The 14,835-nt window shown below is 46.9% G+C and overlaps 1 protein-coding gene across 1 annotated transcript in view; it reads right to left on the bottom strand.

Annotated features, from left to right (window-relative positions):
• Positions 1-14,835, bottom strand: part of LOC126534488 (uncharacterized) — a 369,598-nt gene that overhangs the window by 75,768 nt on the left and 278,995 nt on the right. The window contains exons 118-122 of the mRNA XM_072289535.1: positions 14,267-14,476; positions 12,477-12,575; positions 11,693-11,896; positions 8,048-8,179; positions 27-4,722 (exon numbers count right to left, since the gene is read on the bottom strand). Of these exons, the coding sequence (XP_072145636.1) occupies positions 27-4,722; positions 8,048-8,179; positions 11,693-11,896; positions 12,477-12,575; positions 14,267-14,476 (5,341 nt within the window). The remainder of the gene's footprint in view (positions 1-26; positions 4,723-8,047; positions 8,180-11,692; positions 11,897-12,476; positions 12,576-14,266; positions 14,477-14,835) is intronic.

A 14,835-nucleotide genomic window follows, 5' to 3' on the forward strand; every position in this document is an offset into this window, starting at 1 on the left:
TCCAGGGAATGCTGGCTCCTTCTTACCTTCCTGGATGATGCGAGTCACTTCAGTGATGATGACCGTTTCGGGTTCTTTCTGCTCATGTGGCTCATCGGATGGCTTCTTTGGCTTGCGCTTGTTGCCAGGCTCCTTATTATAGGCTTCAGGCTTCTGAGGTGTCTCCTTCCAGCCAAAGATAGTCGGAGAGGGCTCCTTTCCAGGTGTGCCCTCTCTGCTTGGAAGCTTGGTGGGCTCTTGTGTTTCAGCACCAGGTTCCCCAGGGAATGCTGGCTCTTTCTTACCTTCCTCGATGATGCGAGTCACTTCAGTGATGATGACTGTTTCGGGTTCTTTTTGGTCATGTGGCTCATCGAATGGCTTCTTTGGCTTGCGCTTCTTTTTTTTGCCAGACTCCTTGTCATCGGCTTCAGGCTTCTCTGGTGTCTCCTTCCAGCCAAAGATAGTCGGAGTGGGCTCCTTTCCAGGTGTGCCCTCTCTGCTTGGAAGCTTGATGGGCCCTTGTGTTTCAGCACCAGGTTCTCCAGGGAATGCTGGCTCCTTCTTACCTTCCTCGATGATGCGAGTCACTTCAGTGATGATGACCATCTCAGGTTCTTTCCGCACATGTGGCTCATCGGATGGCTTCTTTGGCATGCCCTTCTTTTTCTTGCCAGGCTCCTTGTCATTGGCTTCTGGCTTCTCAGGTTCTCTGCTTGGAAGCATGGTGGGCTCTTGCGTTTCAGCACCAGGTTCTCCGGGGAATGCTGGCTCCTTCTTACCTTCCTCGATGATGCGAGTCACTTCAGTGATGATGACCGTTTCGGCTTCTTTCCGCTCATGTGGCTCATCGGATGGCTTCTTTGGCTTGCCCTTCTCTTTCTTGCCAGGCTCCTTGTCATTGGCTTCTGGCTCCTCAGGTGCTTCCTTCCAGCCAAAGATAGTTGGAGTGGGCTCCATTCCAGGTGTGCTCTCTTTGCTTGGAAGCTTGGTCAGCTCTTGCGTGTTAGTTTTAGGCTCTTGAGGGAACTGTGGCTCGCTCTCACCTTCCTTGGTGATGTGGGTCACTTCAGTGAAGATGACCGTCTTGTTATCTTTATGGTGATGTGGCTCATTGGATGGCTTCTTTGACTTGCGCTTGTTTTTCCTGCCAGGAGCTTTGTGTTCAGTTTCTGGCTTCGGAAATGTGTCTGCACTCATTGGGGGATGCTCTCTTCTACATTGCCTGATTATGTCGGTCAGTTCGGAAATAAGGCGTGTGTTATCATAGTCTTGACCTACTGGCTCGTTGCTTTGTGTGATGATCTTTGATATTGTTTCCTCTTTCAGTTTGTCCATGTGTTCAGGCTGTTGATATAGAACAGCCTCACTGAGATCGCATGTTTCCAGAAGGTGTTCTACTTTCTGTGAAACTTCTTGGTATCCATGGATGGTTGTTTTGCTTACGTTCAGTGTTTTCTCATAGGGGTCTTGGAGGTGCTCACCCTCTCTGATGACATGTGCTGGTTCTGTGTTGTGAAGTTCAAAACATTTCTCAAGTCCTTGCTCTTGAGGCATTTCTTTTGGCTCAACAATTTTTCCGTGGCTATGTTCTTCGTCGTTTTTATGTTGGGAGTCCAGGCCACTTTCCTTTCCTTCATTTCCTTTTTCTTTCTTGCCTGGGTGTTGTTTGTCCTCTTTTTGTTGTGGCATAGAGCCATCTTTGATGACTGCTTTTCTTGCAGCTGCTCTAGTAATGTCACTATGGCTTGGTGTTTTAGGGAACCCTGAAGAAGCATCGAAACCAGTCTTGTTTTGCATATCTGGTTGCTGCTTGTGGTCACCTGGTTGCAGCATTTCTGCAGTGTTTGAGACACTTGTTATCTGTGAATGCTCAACTATTGTGGTTGTTGTGATGGTAGGAACTCCATATATTATAGTGAGCGTGCTTTCCTCAGAGGGAGCCTTAGGTTTTTCTGTTCCTAGTTTGTCCAAAGAAATGTCGCCTTCTGCCTTAGGGGCATCGGCTGACTGAAGTGGCAATTCTTTAGTATATTTTTGAGGGGACTGAGCTTTTCCACCTATGGACGGCTGAGTATAAACAGGCACGTAAGAAGGAACTGTGCTGGAACTGTCATGGGACTGTTGTGTCGTTGGAGGTACATCGTATTTGGTTACCTCACCTACGATAGGATCACTGATGATGTGAACTGTGAGGTCGGTCTCTGCCTCATGCAGCTTATCGTTCTGCACGGCTGGCGTCACACTGTCTGGAGCTTGTGCACTGCCAGGCATCACAGCAGGCACTTTGGTATCAAGCGCAACAGACGTGGTCACACTGTATGGTTGTTTACTGTCGTCACGCAGAATGACAAGCTGCCGAGAGACATCGGCCGGAGTCTTACCTCGAGGAGTGGTAAGGGTACTGTTGAAGCCTTCTCGAAGGGGTTGCGGTTCACCTGTTTCCTTTGTTGGTGCCGGTTGCATGGCATCAGGTTTGTCACTTTCAGTTTCTACTCTTGACGGTGTTACAAGAGCGGGTTGCTCGGGAAGGGGAGCCTTGCCTTTCTTTTTTGATTTTTTCTTCTTCTCCTTCTTCGTTTCACCGTCTGGCTGGACAGGCTGTTCTTTCTTGGCGTCTTCTGTAGGAGTGACATCGGAGGGATGCTTGCTGTCTCCAGAGAACAAGTTCATTGCAAATTTCTTCACTTTCTTGCCGAACCTGTCCAGCGGATTGCTTGATGTTTTCGTGTCTTGGACTTGGGGAGACGGAGAATGGTCCTTCTTCTTTTGCTTGGAACTCTTTTTCAGATGCTTAGGTTGGCCATTAGTGGGGGCATCATCATCTGTTGTCTTTTGCTCATCATATCCTAGGCTTGCAGGCTCCCCGGTTTCTTTTGCCATCAATGGAGTGCTTTCGCCTTGCTCAGGCTGAGACAGCAAAGGTTTCCCGGCAGGCTCTGCGCCAGTCCCAGAGGACAGTGGGAGCTTCCCAGAATCAATTTCATGCTGCCCAGACAAAGTCTTGCTGACTGTAATTGATGGGAGTGGACTTTCCATCTTTTGGAGCTCGAGATGTTTTGGGTGCCCATTAGCCCTTTCCAGAGCCTTTTCTGGTCCTTCAAGAGCTGTCACGTTAATCGGTTGCTGCGGCACTGTGGACAGTAGATCGGCGCTTATGGCATAAACAGTGCTGCCCACGTCTGTTGTGCTTGTTGCAAGTGTCGTGCTTGTTGTGGGTGATTTGGAGACCCGACCTTTCATGATCACAGCATCAACCTCAGCGGTGCCTGGTTTTTGACTCACAAGCATTGGTTCTCCCTTCTGGCCTTCCTTACCTGTTTCCTTCATGGACTTGGCGTTCGGGAATAAGTGGCGAGGATCGGCAGCTGCCGATCCTTCACCGGGTGACAGCTGCCTAACAGTTACGGTAGTGCGGCTGACAACCTCACGCTGTTTCTCAGACTGAGATGTCTCAGTCTCAGAATCAGCTGGAAAAACCAAAGTGCTTGTGATGCCCTCACCAGTTACTGCCTGCATCTTGTCGAGTGTTATCTCCCGATGCTGCAGGGTGTGTATACTGGGCATCTGCTTTGACGTCATTGTATTGAGCTCTTCAGTTTCAGCTGGAGGTTTGGCAGAAACTTTGGCACTTCCCTTGACGACACTATCAGGTGTCCAACCCTGACTGCGTTGTGTAGACACGCCATCACTTACCATTTCGTGAGCACCTATCCTCTGCATCAACTTCCTGGTGTCCATTTCAGATTCATGCACCCTCACACTGTACACTTCAGTGGTGGTCTGTTTCTCTCCGGGAATTTCACTTGCAGCAACGCCTTCCACGTCTGTGTTGTCCAGAGGCCTCACCTCGTGGGCGTCCTCTTCTGGCGCTTGCACAAATTCCGCGAAGGATGGAAGCTGGAAGGAGTAATGAACAAGCTGAACTTTTTCCTGGAACTTCAGCTCGATGGTTTTCCTCTCCTCTGTGTCCTGCACGACCCTCGAAGACACCAGGTTCAGCGGTTCCACTTCCCTCTTAAACTCGCTCTCCACCAGCTTGACTTCACCAGGTGCGGGTTCTTGCCTGCCGGCGAGTGATGACAGTGCCCTGAGCTCGTCATCAACAGATGTGCCACTAAGTACCCTAGGCTCTCCTGGCAGGCTGCTCAGTGTGGGAGCAAGCTCTCCGGTAGTCACTGTGACTGCCTGCGGGTGAGTGTCGGTTGTGTCCTGTGTTGAGTGCCTCTCCGTTGCCGCTGCAAGGAAAGGCATGGGGGAAGGACTGCGGTCGTGACGTGTTACAACCCAGCTAGTACCAAAACGAGTGTGCCCTTCTGCTGGCTGGGACTGCCAGGACTCCCACATGGGACTGCCGTGTTCGGAGCTCCAAGTGCCGCTGACAGTGCTAACCGTAGTCAACTGTTCTGACCTCCCCTGAGGCTCCAGATTCGCTGTGTATGCTTGAATGCCATCGGGGCTTGTAAGAGATCTAAAAGATTCAGAGAGCTGCCAAGGCTGGTGACCTCCATCTGTTCCCAGATGCGGCTGACCGCCTGTCTGCCCTGTGCTGACTGCCGAGACGAGCCTGGTGGTGGTGCGAGTCACCTGAGAGGTCCCGTCTGGCTGCTGCTCTCGAGTCACAACGGTCTGCGGTCTAGACTGGTAGAACGCCATGTACTCCTGGCCGGCGGGGACGTCCATAAACGAGCCCGGAGCTTGGCCGGAAAGCTTCGGGATTGTTTCACTCGATACGTCCGCCCCCTGTAAACCAAATACTAGGCCGTTAGTCAGGGCCTTGCTGTGACCAATCCAGTACTGTGACTGTGTGTGCAGCCGAAAGTGACAAGAGCTGATGAAGGAAGTTGCAGAGAAGAAGATAGAGGAGAAGACAAAGAGAGAAAGAAAGACAGGAAGACAAGGGAAGGTGGTGCAGATGTACAAGTTTGTATTGCCATAAAAAACAGGAGCGAAAAAAAAGTGACACAAAGACACGATATCAGAAGATGAGAACACACCATGCGTGGCACTCTCGTAACAACAAAGTATGACACAATTATGCAAAATTATTCCACGAAACAATGTTTAAGCCCACTATGAGCCACCCAAAGTCTCTGTGTAACCGTCAAACATGACTAGCAAAGGCACTCTCAAATGCAAATGCAACACAACACAAAATAAACTCACTGCCTGTCACACAGACATGCTAGAGCTACTATAAATATGCACGCGGTGATTGCCTTTCCTACGAACTGGCGCAGTATCGCAGGACACACAGAAGCCATTCTCGTCAATGGTGCCTATGCACAAGAAGCAGCAAATGGCAGTACATGAGGTAAAGACTCATGGTAGTAGCAGTAGTAGTGGTCAGATGTCCACAACTGAGATCTACAAACTCTTTTCCAAAGAGCACGGCAAAGAAAAATACAAGCGTTAGTAGCTGCAGTAGTACTCTCGAGCAGTGGGGTGGGGGGGGTGCTTTGGAAAGTGCAAACAGGGAAAGGGGTAACGCTGATGCTTGATTAGTCATATTGCAGACCAGGCAGGCGACAAGGGCATGATATGTGGTCTTTCGGAGAGGGAGCTTGTCCTCTAAAAACAGCTGCGAACATGCGAAGGTGTTGTTCGAATCAAACCTTGGAGGCTGGGTCAAGGCACCCGTCGGAATGGCGCCCAGCATTTTCACCCCCTCCTTCCCCAACAGGTTCCCGAGCGCTTGCCTCTTCAGGCAGCCCCTTGCGCTTTTTCTTGGCCTTTTTCTTGCTGGCCGTCTCTTCCAAGGGGGTGCCCTGACGCTGCTCCGGCGAGCACGCGCCACTCTCATCGGCACCTGTCCTCTGAGGCACAACCCCCACCGCGTCCTTGCTCACACCTCCCGACTCGCGCACTCCCCCTGATACGTCCTCACCGGCAACTGGCTCGCTCCTAGACTCAACCCCTTCATAGCCGGGCACGGGGCTTCCCATACGGGCCACTTGCGCATATGTCAACCTTTTAGACTCGCCCGTGGGCGACAACAGTTCTTTCTGCACCGTTTCGACAGGCTGCGTCGTTCCGTTCAGTCTTTCGGCAGTCTCTGTTTCCACTGTCACTGGGACTTGAACTGCAGAAGTGTGGGAATCCTTGTCATCCTGCCTGCTGTCTTTTTCAGGATGAGGCTTCCTGGCTTCGAGCTGAACTGGCTCATCGTCGGCGCTAGACTCTGTGACCAAAGTCGGCTGTGGACTCGCTCTCCCAGACAGGATTTCCGCGTACGTCGGCCTTGGTGCCAGAGATGGCTCGCCCGAGCTCTCTGCTTGCCTGGAGTCGGCTGTGCTCCGAGACTGTTGCACTTTGCCATCTACATTTTTCTGTTGGCTCGACCCATCTTTGGAGCTGGACTTGGCTGCGCCTGACTTCACGTGTCTCTCCTGTGATGTTGCCGGAGGCAAACTCTGCGTCACCGGGGCAATGAGGGTGACGGGAATCTGCTCGGTTTCTTCGAAGTGCTCGTGGCTTTCGGCTGGCAAGCTATGTGCTCCTCGTGGCAGCTGAAGGAACGGTGCACCCCTGAAGTCCAGGCCTGGCATTAAGCTGGAGGAAGCCTGTCCTGGCTCAGGCGTGGCTTCCCGGGAAGGGCGGGCACTGCCACGTGGCGATCGGACGTAACGTTTGTACGAAGTGTCCGTGCTGACGTTGAACGGCACCTCATCGGGCAACTGTCGCTGGTGCAGTTTGCGTATGTGGTCCTGAAGCTGAGTCATTTGGTGCCGGTACTTTCTGACCTCATCCTTAAGAGCCTGAGTGGTGGGGAACAGATGTTTGGCGCCAGGGGGAGGAAAGAGAAACAACCAGTGTGTTGGTTACGAGCTGCGCGCTACCCTAGGTACAACCTAGTTGGGAACACAACCACGACGTGCTTTGCTACGTCTACAGCACAACGCCTCGACTTTTCTACGTGGGTTACAATGTGTGGCCACACTGCCAGTCTGCTGCCTCACTGTCCACCATTTACATGGCACTCAATTTTATGAGATGAACATTGCGATCTCTACTCTCTTTCAGCCTCCTTTGAACTGGACAAAGGGTCACATCCCATTAACAAATTAATTGATTGATTGATTTCACTAATGGATTGACTTTCCAAAACTACACCTATGTTATGAGGGACACTAGAGCAGATGGGTGTGGATTCATTTCGGCACCGCATTTTGGTCAGAATGCGGCCATGGCAAGTTGATATCATACCCACAACCAACAGACATTTATGATCAATCAGGTGCGCAGACAAATAAGGATTTTTTTGGTTGGTATGTGTAACTGGCTGACATGACTGCTGGTAAGAAAGAAAAAAAAAAGCACTGAAGCTAAGGCTAGAGTTTATAAATTTCAGTTAAATACATTATGATGTTTAGGTTAGAATTCTTGCAATTATCAGCATGTAGAAGGCAAAAGGAGCTAATCAATGCCTGGCTGCTACTTCCCACGCGGCACCAAAGAAGCAAGGTTTCCGAACACAGAATTTGTGTCTCTCGGATTTGGTTGTTTCTTTGTTTTTGATGACACTCCTTATGGGACACTGGTCAGAATACCAAGCACAATCTTACATGCTTCTCCGCTGCTCTGTGAAGTGAGAAATTTCATACTTCAGTTCATTACACTTCAGTTCATTAAGACCTTTGTAATGTACTTGTAACGCTGCAAGAGTGACTATGTATAAATACTGATTGTTGAGTAATGCAGCAATGACTGGAGCAACAGAGCAGAAGGAAAGAAGCAAGCCAGGGTGTTGAGTTGCCCACAAAGTCCCCAGTACAGTTTCAGAAAATAGTTGTCAAGTTCAAGTGAGGCCAAACTATGAGCACTAATAAGCAGTTTCTACTTTAGAAGAAATAAGCAAGGAAGCGAGATTGAAAGAAAGAAGAAGTATGCGAGCAGTGGCACAGTTTAAAAATGCAACTACGTTTTTACTGTCTGTCTTGCAAGATCCTAGCACAACAGCTACAACGGAAGATACGCACTACAAGGGATAATAATTCTGGTACAGGCACACAGGAAAATAAGCACACGGGAAGATTTTTATCTGCAGTACAAGGGACGCAGTACGCACCTCCTGGAGCTTGAGGTTCAGAGTGCGTTCCGCAGGCGTGTTACCGATAGCCCCGAGGGCCAGCTTCAGTCGGTGCTCTGATTGCGACAGCAGTTGCCTCACGTGAAGGAGGTCCTGACTATATTGCTCGTCCTGAAAGAAGAAGACGAAAACCGTCACACAAAATGAGCGCGTTGCTTAGGATCAGCCCATATTTTTTATTCCTGGATGCAATAAGCGCTTGCGTGAAATCACCTCCTGCGAGGCACGTGCTGCACTCATGTGGACAACTAGGACAAAAAAAAAGAAAAAAAAAGAGGTGCATGTGCTCGAACACACATGGAAAACATGGAAAACAAAGCACATGCGAGTGAAGTGATGTTGTGTGCTGTCATCCTCTTATTCTGCACCATTCACCTGCACCACACTTTCTCACACTTAAACCTCTATATAAGGAAGTAGGTAAAAATCAGCAGTTTACTTTTCTATATCAAAAACATTGTTCTACTGAAATTAGAATTTTTATGAAAATAAGTACAGTCACTGAGGTCTTTCTTTTACACGGAAGGGGCCGTAAATATTTCAGGATTATCAGGCAATCTGTGAAAACGAATTTCAATGACGAGAAAGTTTTAGCTTCACTCGAAAGGCAAAGCATCTGTAACAATAACAAAGTATTACACGACTAAACGAAGTAACGTTTGTAGATTTCTTGGCTGTATGAATTGCAGTAAGGATCTGCTTACCAATGAAATTATCGGGGAGTTATCGGGCAATCAGAAAAAAATGAATTTCAATGATAAGAAAAATTTAATTTTGTTGAATTTGAGGGTTGGCAATGAAAGATACGATTTCATGCTGCATTGACGGTATCTTCACATCGGTGGTATAAAGCCCAGCCTGCGAAGCTTGCGCATCCTGTCCGCTGCACGCAGTGGGACGCCGCTATCACGATGAGTGCAAGCAGAGGGGAGCAAGCGATTTGTCTGCCTCCAAAACTCAAGGAGATTGCGCATCCTCCACCACTAAACATGCAAGAAGACTGCGCACATGAAGCCATGGCCATCTGGCTTTGCCCCGAGTTTGCACAGGTTGCAGATTATGTCCGAGATAGGGCGGGTGGGCAGCGCATGCGCTCGGCTGCGCGGAGAGCCGTGTGCCGCCACGGCTGGTCTAGAGGAGGAAATGCATGCTCAGCTGCCCTCCGTTTCCTTCTCCCCGTTATCGCATGCTTGATCATGTTACCGCACGGGGACATGCGGAACATGACAGCGAGAGGGTCCTGTTGCTACATTTTGGTGGCAGCTGTGTGGCAGCTGTGTGGCATGGAGCGCGATTTGAGACGTGCGTTTGCAAGCAGCCACATATGATTAAGCAATTTGACCATCTGCAGCTATTTCCATTCATTGCTTTGGTATTTGTTTGCAGTGGCAGTGAAATTACGTTATATTGAAATGGTGCATGGGCGCACATCCGTTATACTGAGGTTAAAAATGCATGGCGTTCTATGAACAAGAAGTAAAAAAAACGTTAAACACTTTGTTATATCAAGAACTTCATTTTACTGAAGTTCATTATATCGAGGTTTATCTGTACATCACTTGGACAAAGATGATTGCATGTCACTGGATACTGTGAGTGCAGAGGAAAAAATTTTCCGTTTCTGCAATACAATGCAAAATTCATGTCACACTGCTTTCTGTCACTATGGAGACATGCAAGCTATCATTCTAAAGAAAAAAAAAAGGAGCTGAGTACATATTTTATCCTGCACCTGGTCAAATATGATGGCACTACAAATGTACGTGACCCACTGGCTTGAAGGTCAACTAGACGTCAATGAGTGCCCTTAAATATTCATGAAAGCAACTCTACACAATTTTTGGCCCAATTCAAAACTTTGGGAATGATCTAGTTTTGCATGTTCAGTCATCGTTGCCATTTTCGCTAATACTCTGTCCTAAAGCAGTGTGGTTTCACTGCAATTCACGGTAAACTGCAGTGAAGCCATACATGAAGGCAAACCCACATCCTAAATTTTACCTTCAATTTGTTGACCTCTAGGTGTGCATTACATGCGCAGAAAACCAGAACAGCTAATACTGACACGTGTATACAATTTTGCAAATGCGAACATGCAGCCAGTTTTGGTGATGGCAACTTGTAATGACAGCAGTCAGTGTACAAAGCAACCTGAATATCCAACACGGGCATGTTTAAACAATTTGTGCCTCTTGAGTGTCCTGTAATCAAATCTCTTTGACCACACTGTTCTTCCTCTGGGCAGCCAAAAGTCTGAGTTTCTCGAAAGTCTTTTCTAAATTTGGCAGCTTCAAAACACACTTAAAACATAATGGGCCAACAAAAAATTTTCGATTTATTAGAATTTACTTGATTTATCTTTATGCAAGTGACCGCTCACACACCTCTGTGGTAGCCCACAGCATGAAAATGACAAGTTAGTCAGTAAACACAGAAATAGATACAAAATATTGAAAAACGTAGAAACATACACAAAACAGAGAGAAATGGTAGTGCTTTACAATGAAATGAATCATTGTAGAATAGAATCTGAGGTAGTAGTATTTACTACAACTACCATGGCACAAAATGTCGCTTAATAAGCTTTCTATTAACTGTCAGCTGTCAATCGTGAAATTTAAGTGCAAATCGGAGATGCTGATCTGCCTTTACGTGTGGCTTCACTGTAGTTTTTCCATAAACTGCAGTGAAGCCAATGAGTGCTTGAATTGCAGTGAGAGTAGCGACGAGTGAACATGCAAAACGATTGTTTGCAAAATTGTGTATTCATGCCAGCAAGTATGACGCACTGCTTTCATAAAGACTTGAGGGTATTTGTTGATTCATCTAGTTTACTGTAAAATCAGCATATCATACACCGCTTTCATAAATTAGCGCAATTCATGAAAATGTTGTGGAATACCAACTCGTCCAAGCTGCCACCTTTGTGAACATCATGCACATTTGCACCTCCACTAAATTCCATGGCATGAATACACAATTTTGCAAACAATCGTTTTGCATGTTCACTCGTCGCTACTCTCACTGCAATTCAAGCACTCATTGGCTTCACTGCAGTTTATGGAAAAACTACAGTGAAGCCACACGTAAAGGCAGATCAGCATCTCCGATTTGCACTTAAATTTCACGATTGACAGCTGACAGTTAATAGAAAGCTTATTAAGCGACATTTTGTGCCATGGTAGTTGTAGTAAATACTACTACCTCAGATTCTATTCTACAATGATTCATTTCATTATAAAGCGCTACCATTTCTCTCTGTTTTGTGTATGTTTCTACGTTTTTCAATATTTTGTATCTATTTCTGTGTTTACTGACTAACTTGTCATTTTCATGCTGTGGGCTACCACAGAGGTGTGTGAGTGGTTACTTGCATAAAGATAAACGAAGTAAATTCTAATAAATCGAAACAGTTTTTGTTGGCCCATTATGAGTATACAATAACTTACAATAACCTGTGGTAACCATGATGCAAGGGCAAGTAAACTATCAATTTGTAGCTGCCGTAGCCAATGAATCCTTGTAATCGTATTCAAACTACCGTGATCTTGTACTAGGTGTCTGAAAAAATTATTTTTTAATAGATAGAGATGCAATGTGAATGCACAAATGCTCAAGACATGCCTGTGCGAGGCAGGCAGACAACTCTTGGCAGCGGCTGTCCAGCTTCCCCTGCAGCCCCTGCAGTTGCCGTGACAGCTCCTGCACCGCGGCCACCATGGCGTTCTCCTCTGGTGAGTATGAAGCCCAGACACGTAGGTGCACCCGCAGCTTCTCCAGTGACATGGCCATCTTGGTCTGCTGGCTGGAAAGGTCGGCCAGCATTTTCTGCACAGAAGACGAACCCCCTCTGTTGCTCCTAGTCTTGGGTTTCCCACGCCACGAATAAAGCGCTTGAAAAGGGCAGGTTGTTTGACACTGACGATTGATTGGTTAACTTGATGATCAATGGAATGGAATGACTTAATGGTTGATCTATCTATGGACTAACTGATCAGTCCGTGATTGATTGGTGACACTTACTGATTGACTGGATCAGTAATACTTATTACTAGGGGTGTGTGAATAATGAATAGTAGATTTCAAATTGAATATCAAATTGAATCTGAGCTGATATAGTGTAAGAATTCCTTTCACTCGATTTTAATTCTTTTTTTTTCATCATACACTGTTCAGGAGTGGCCAGCCCTGTGATAACGTGCACAGCGCAGCATTCATACTACCGACGAAGCGTGAAAAGGAATGGCATTGAAATAGAATCGCTAAATTATCCCGGCCATGGTCGCTTCACATATCTGGTCCATGCCAGGTTTGTTAACGCTTCACCTTAAGAGGCAACATTAAGGCCTATTGTTGTTTGCACGAAACTTTGTGTGTGCCTGTGTAAGTTCCTCGTAGCATTACTCACCTCACGCAAGGCCAGCTGGTCACGCAGGCTCTTACGCCGAAGTTGAGGTGCCTCGAGGGAAGAGCGTGCTCGCTCCAACCATGACTGGCAGTCGCGAGCCTTTGGAAGATAAGAACACATTCAGTGATATGTAGACCTGCTTGCTTGACCGAGCTCAGTCCAGTTTAACAAATTTTCTGCGCAGAACAAATGCAATAATAATAAAGACAATCCTTGGAAAAGCTGGTTCTACGAATGCTAATAAAGAACACTAGAGTTCTTCCAAGTGGCCTTTTAAGTTTCTCTATAACCTCATCAAGTTCACGGCTGTAAATAAGTCTTCCAAGACATGGTTCACCTTCAAAAAATAATTCAAAAGGCTTATTTGGTCTCAGTTAGTGAAAACTGTCTCTATACCGCTGCTATAAAACACGTTAACAGAGGTTATTAATGACACACATAGACACCCTACCACCTACATTGCATGTGTAATTCCCAATGGGCATTTCCCTAAAAAGTTTCAAATATGCTGTTTCCTTTAAATTATATTTGCTCATATCAAGAGGACAGATATGGCGAGCACCTCAGATAAGAAAATTAGCTTCAAAGCCATGAAGTCCCCCAGGATTCCTTGTGGCTTACAATTCGCTGCCTTCATTCCCAAAAGCCTGTCTCAGAAAAAAAAAAAAAAAAACTCATAAAAATAAAGCACTAGCACAGCTAACATACTAACTACTACTGATGTATAGCAGGTGCATAGCTCATATTAGCACTTATTGAACACTGCTTATCGTTCTTATTCATCATTATCATGAAACTAAAAACGTTCACAAATAAATGTGAATCCTAACACTTACCAATTTCCCTGAATCTGACCCTAAAGTAGCACATTTATACAGTACCTCAAATATGCCTTAATTTGGTCCTTCGGCACACCTGATTACATCTATCCTGCCTCTTTTCATTCCCTCCCGACAGAGTAGGCAGGCATTGTGCCTCTCTCAGTGGCAGTTGTGAGCTTTCTCCCTCCGTTTCCTTTGTGTGCTTGTATGTTTCCATATAATAATAATAATAATAATAATAATAATAATAATAATAATAATAATAATAATAATTGTATTTGTTATGTTAACCTAGCAGGCCAAACTCCAGTTTGGCTGCCTGAAGCCACACTGAAGGCCCCCTCGGCTAGCTCAACAGCCTCTCTGCAAAAAAAAATAACCGTCACGAGAATCCTGAGTCTTGGTCGGCAAACCCATACAACATGCTGTGCAAAAATCACCTTCTCGCCTCCCACTTACCACTTGCTGGCTTTCTTTTTTTTTTTTTTTCAAACACAAAGCACTTTGACCCTCACTCTGGCCAGCATTTGTGCAAGATATTGTCACTTGTCAACTAGCGTACTAACTGACAAGGCGATTAGGCAAGACTCTTCGCTATAGAAATGGTGACAACATTCAAGGGCTTTTGGATATGATAGGTGTGTCCTGTGCCAAATGATAAGTTTATATCAGTGATAATCCGGTGAAAAACAGTCACTAGTAAAAAGCAATAGAATGTACAGGTGACAATATCCAGAACACACTACGCGATCCAACGCACCACAGGCACGATCCACAAGAAATGCAATGTCCGCTAGCCGACTACAGAACCTGGTGTGCAAATAATGAGTTTGCTTTCTGTGATCAGTCTGCTGCATGTTCCACGTAGCACTTATTGTGCCCGAGTCCACTGGTGGACTACATCGACTTTACCGTCGGACTACACAGCACAAGGGCAGCCTCCGCAGTGTGGTCTTCACCACTACGTACCTTGCGTTCACACTGTTCCCACTCTTCGACCAGCTCCTGGAGCAGAGCCAGCTCCTGGACGAGACGGCCCTCGAGGTTGCGTTGGCGTTCCTCGGCCGCGTCCAGCTTCTCCAGCAGCGGTCCCACGTGGCAGGAGCGGCCAATGCGCTGCACCAGGCCGCTCATCTCCGCCAGCTGGCCCTGGCCGCTTGCCATGTCCCGGTTCACCTCCTGGATCGCACACGCCAAAGTAGGAAGTAGAGACGAGTTCTTTGGGGATGGTTATATTGCAGCACTTACGGTAGATTTCACTATAGATGCAATCAGCATTATCATTATATTTTTATGTCCACTCCAGGACAAAGACCTCTCCAGTGATCTCCACTTACCCCAGTCCAGCGCCAGCTTATACCATCTTATGCTTGCAAACTTCCTCATTTCATTTTGCCACTCAATTCTCTGCCGTCCTCGACTGTGCTTCTCTTTCCCCCTGGCACCCGTTCTGTGACTATAATAGACCACCAGTTACCTTCCCTATGCATTACATGGCCTGCCCAGCTCCATTTCGTCTTCTTAATTTGAACTAGAAT

Source organism: Dermacentor andersoni, chromosome 7 (genome assembly GCF_023375885.2).
Source record: "Dermacentor andersoni chromosome 7, qqDerAnde1_hic_scaffold, whole genome shotgun sequence".
NCBI classification, from domain to species: Eukaryota; Metazoa; Arthropoda; class Arachnida; order Ixodida; family Ixodidae; genus Dermacentor; species Dermacentor andersoni.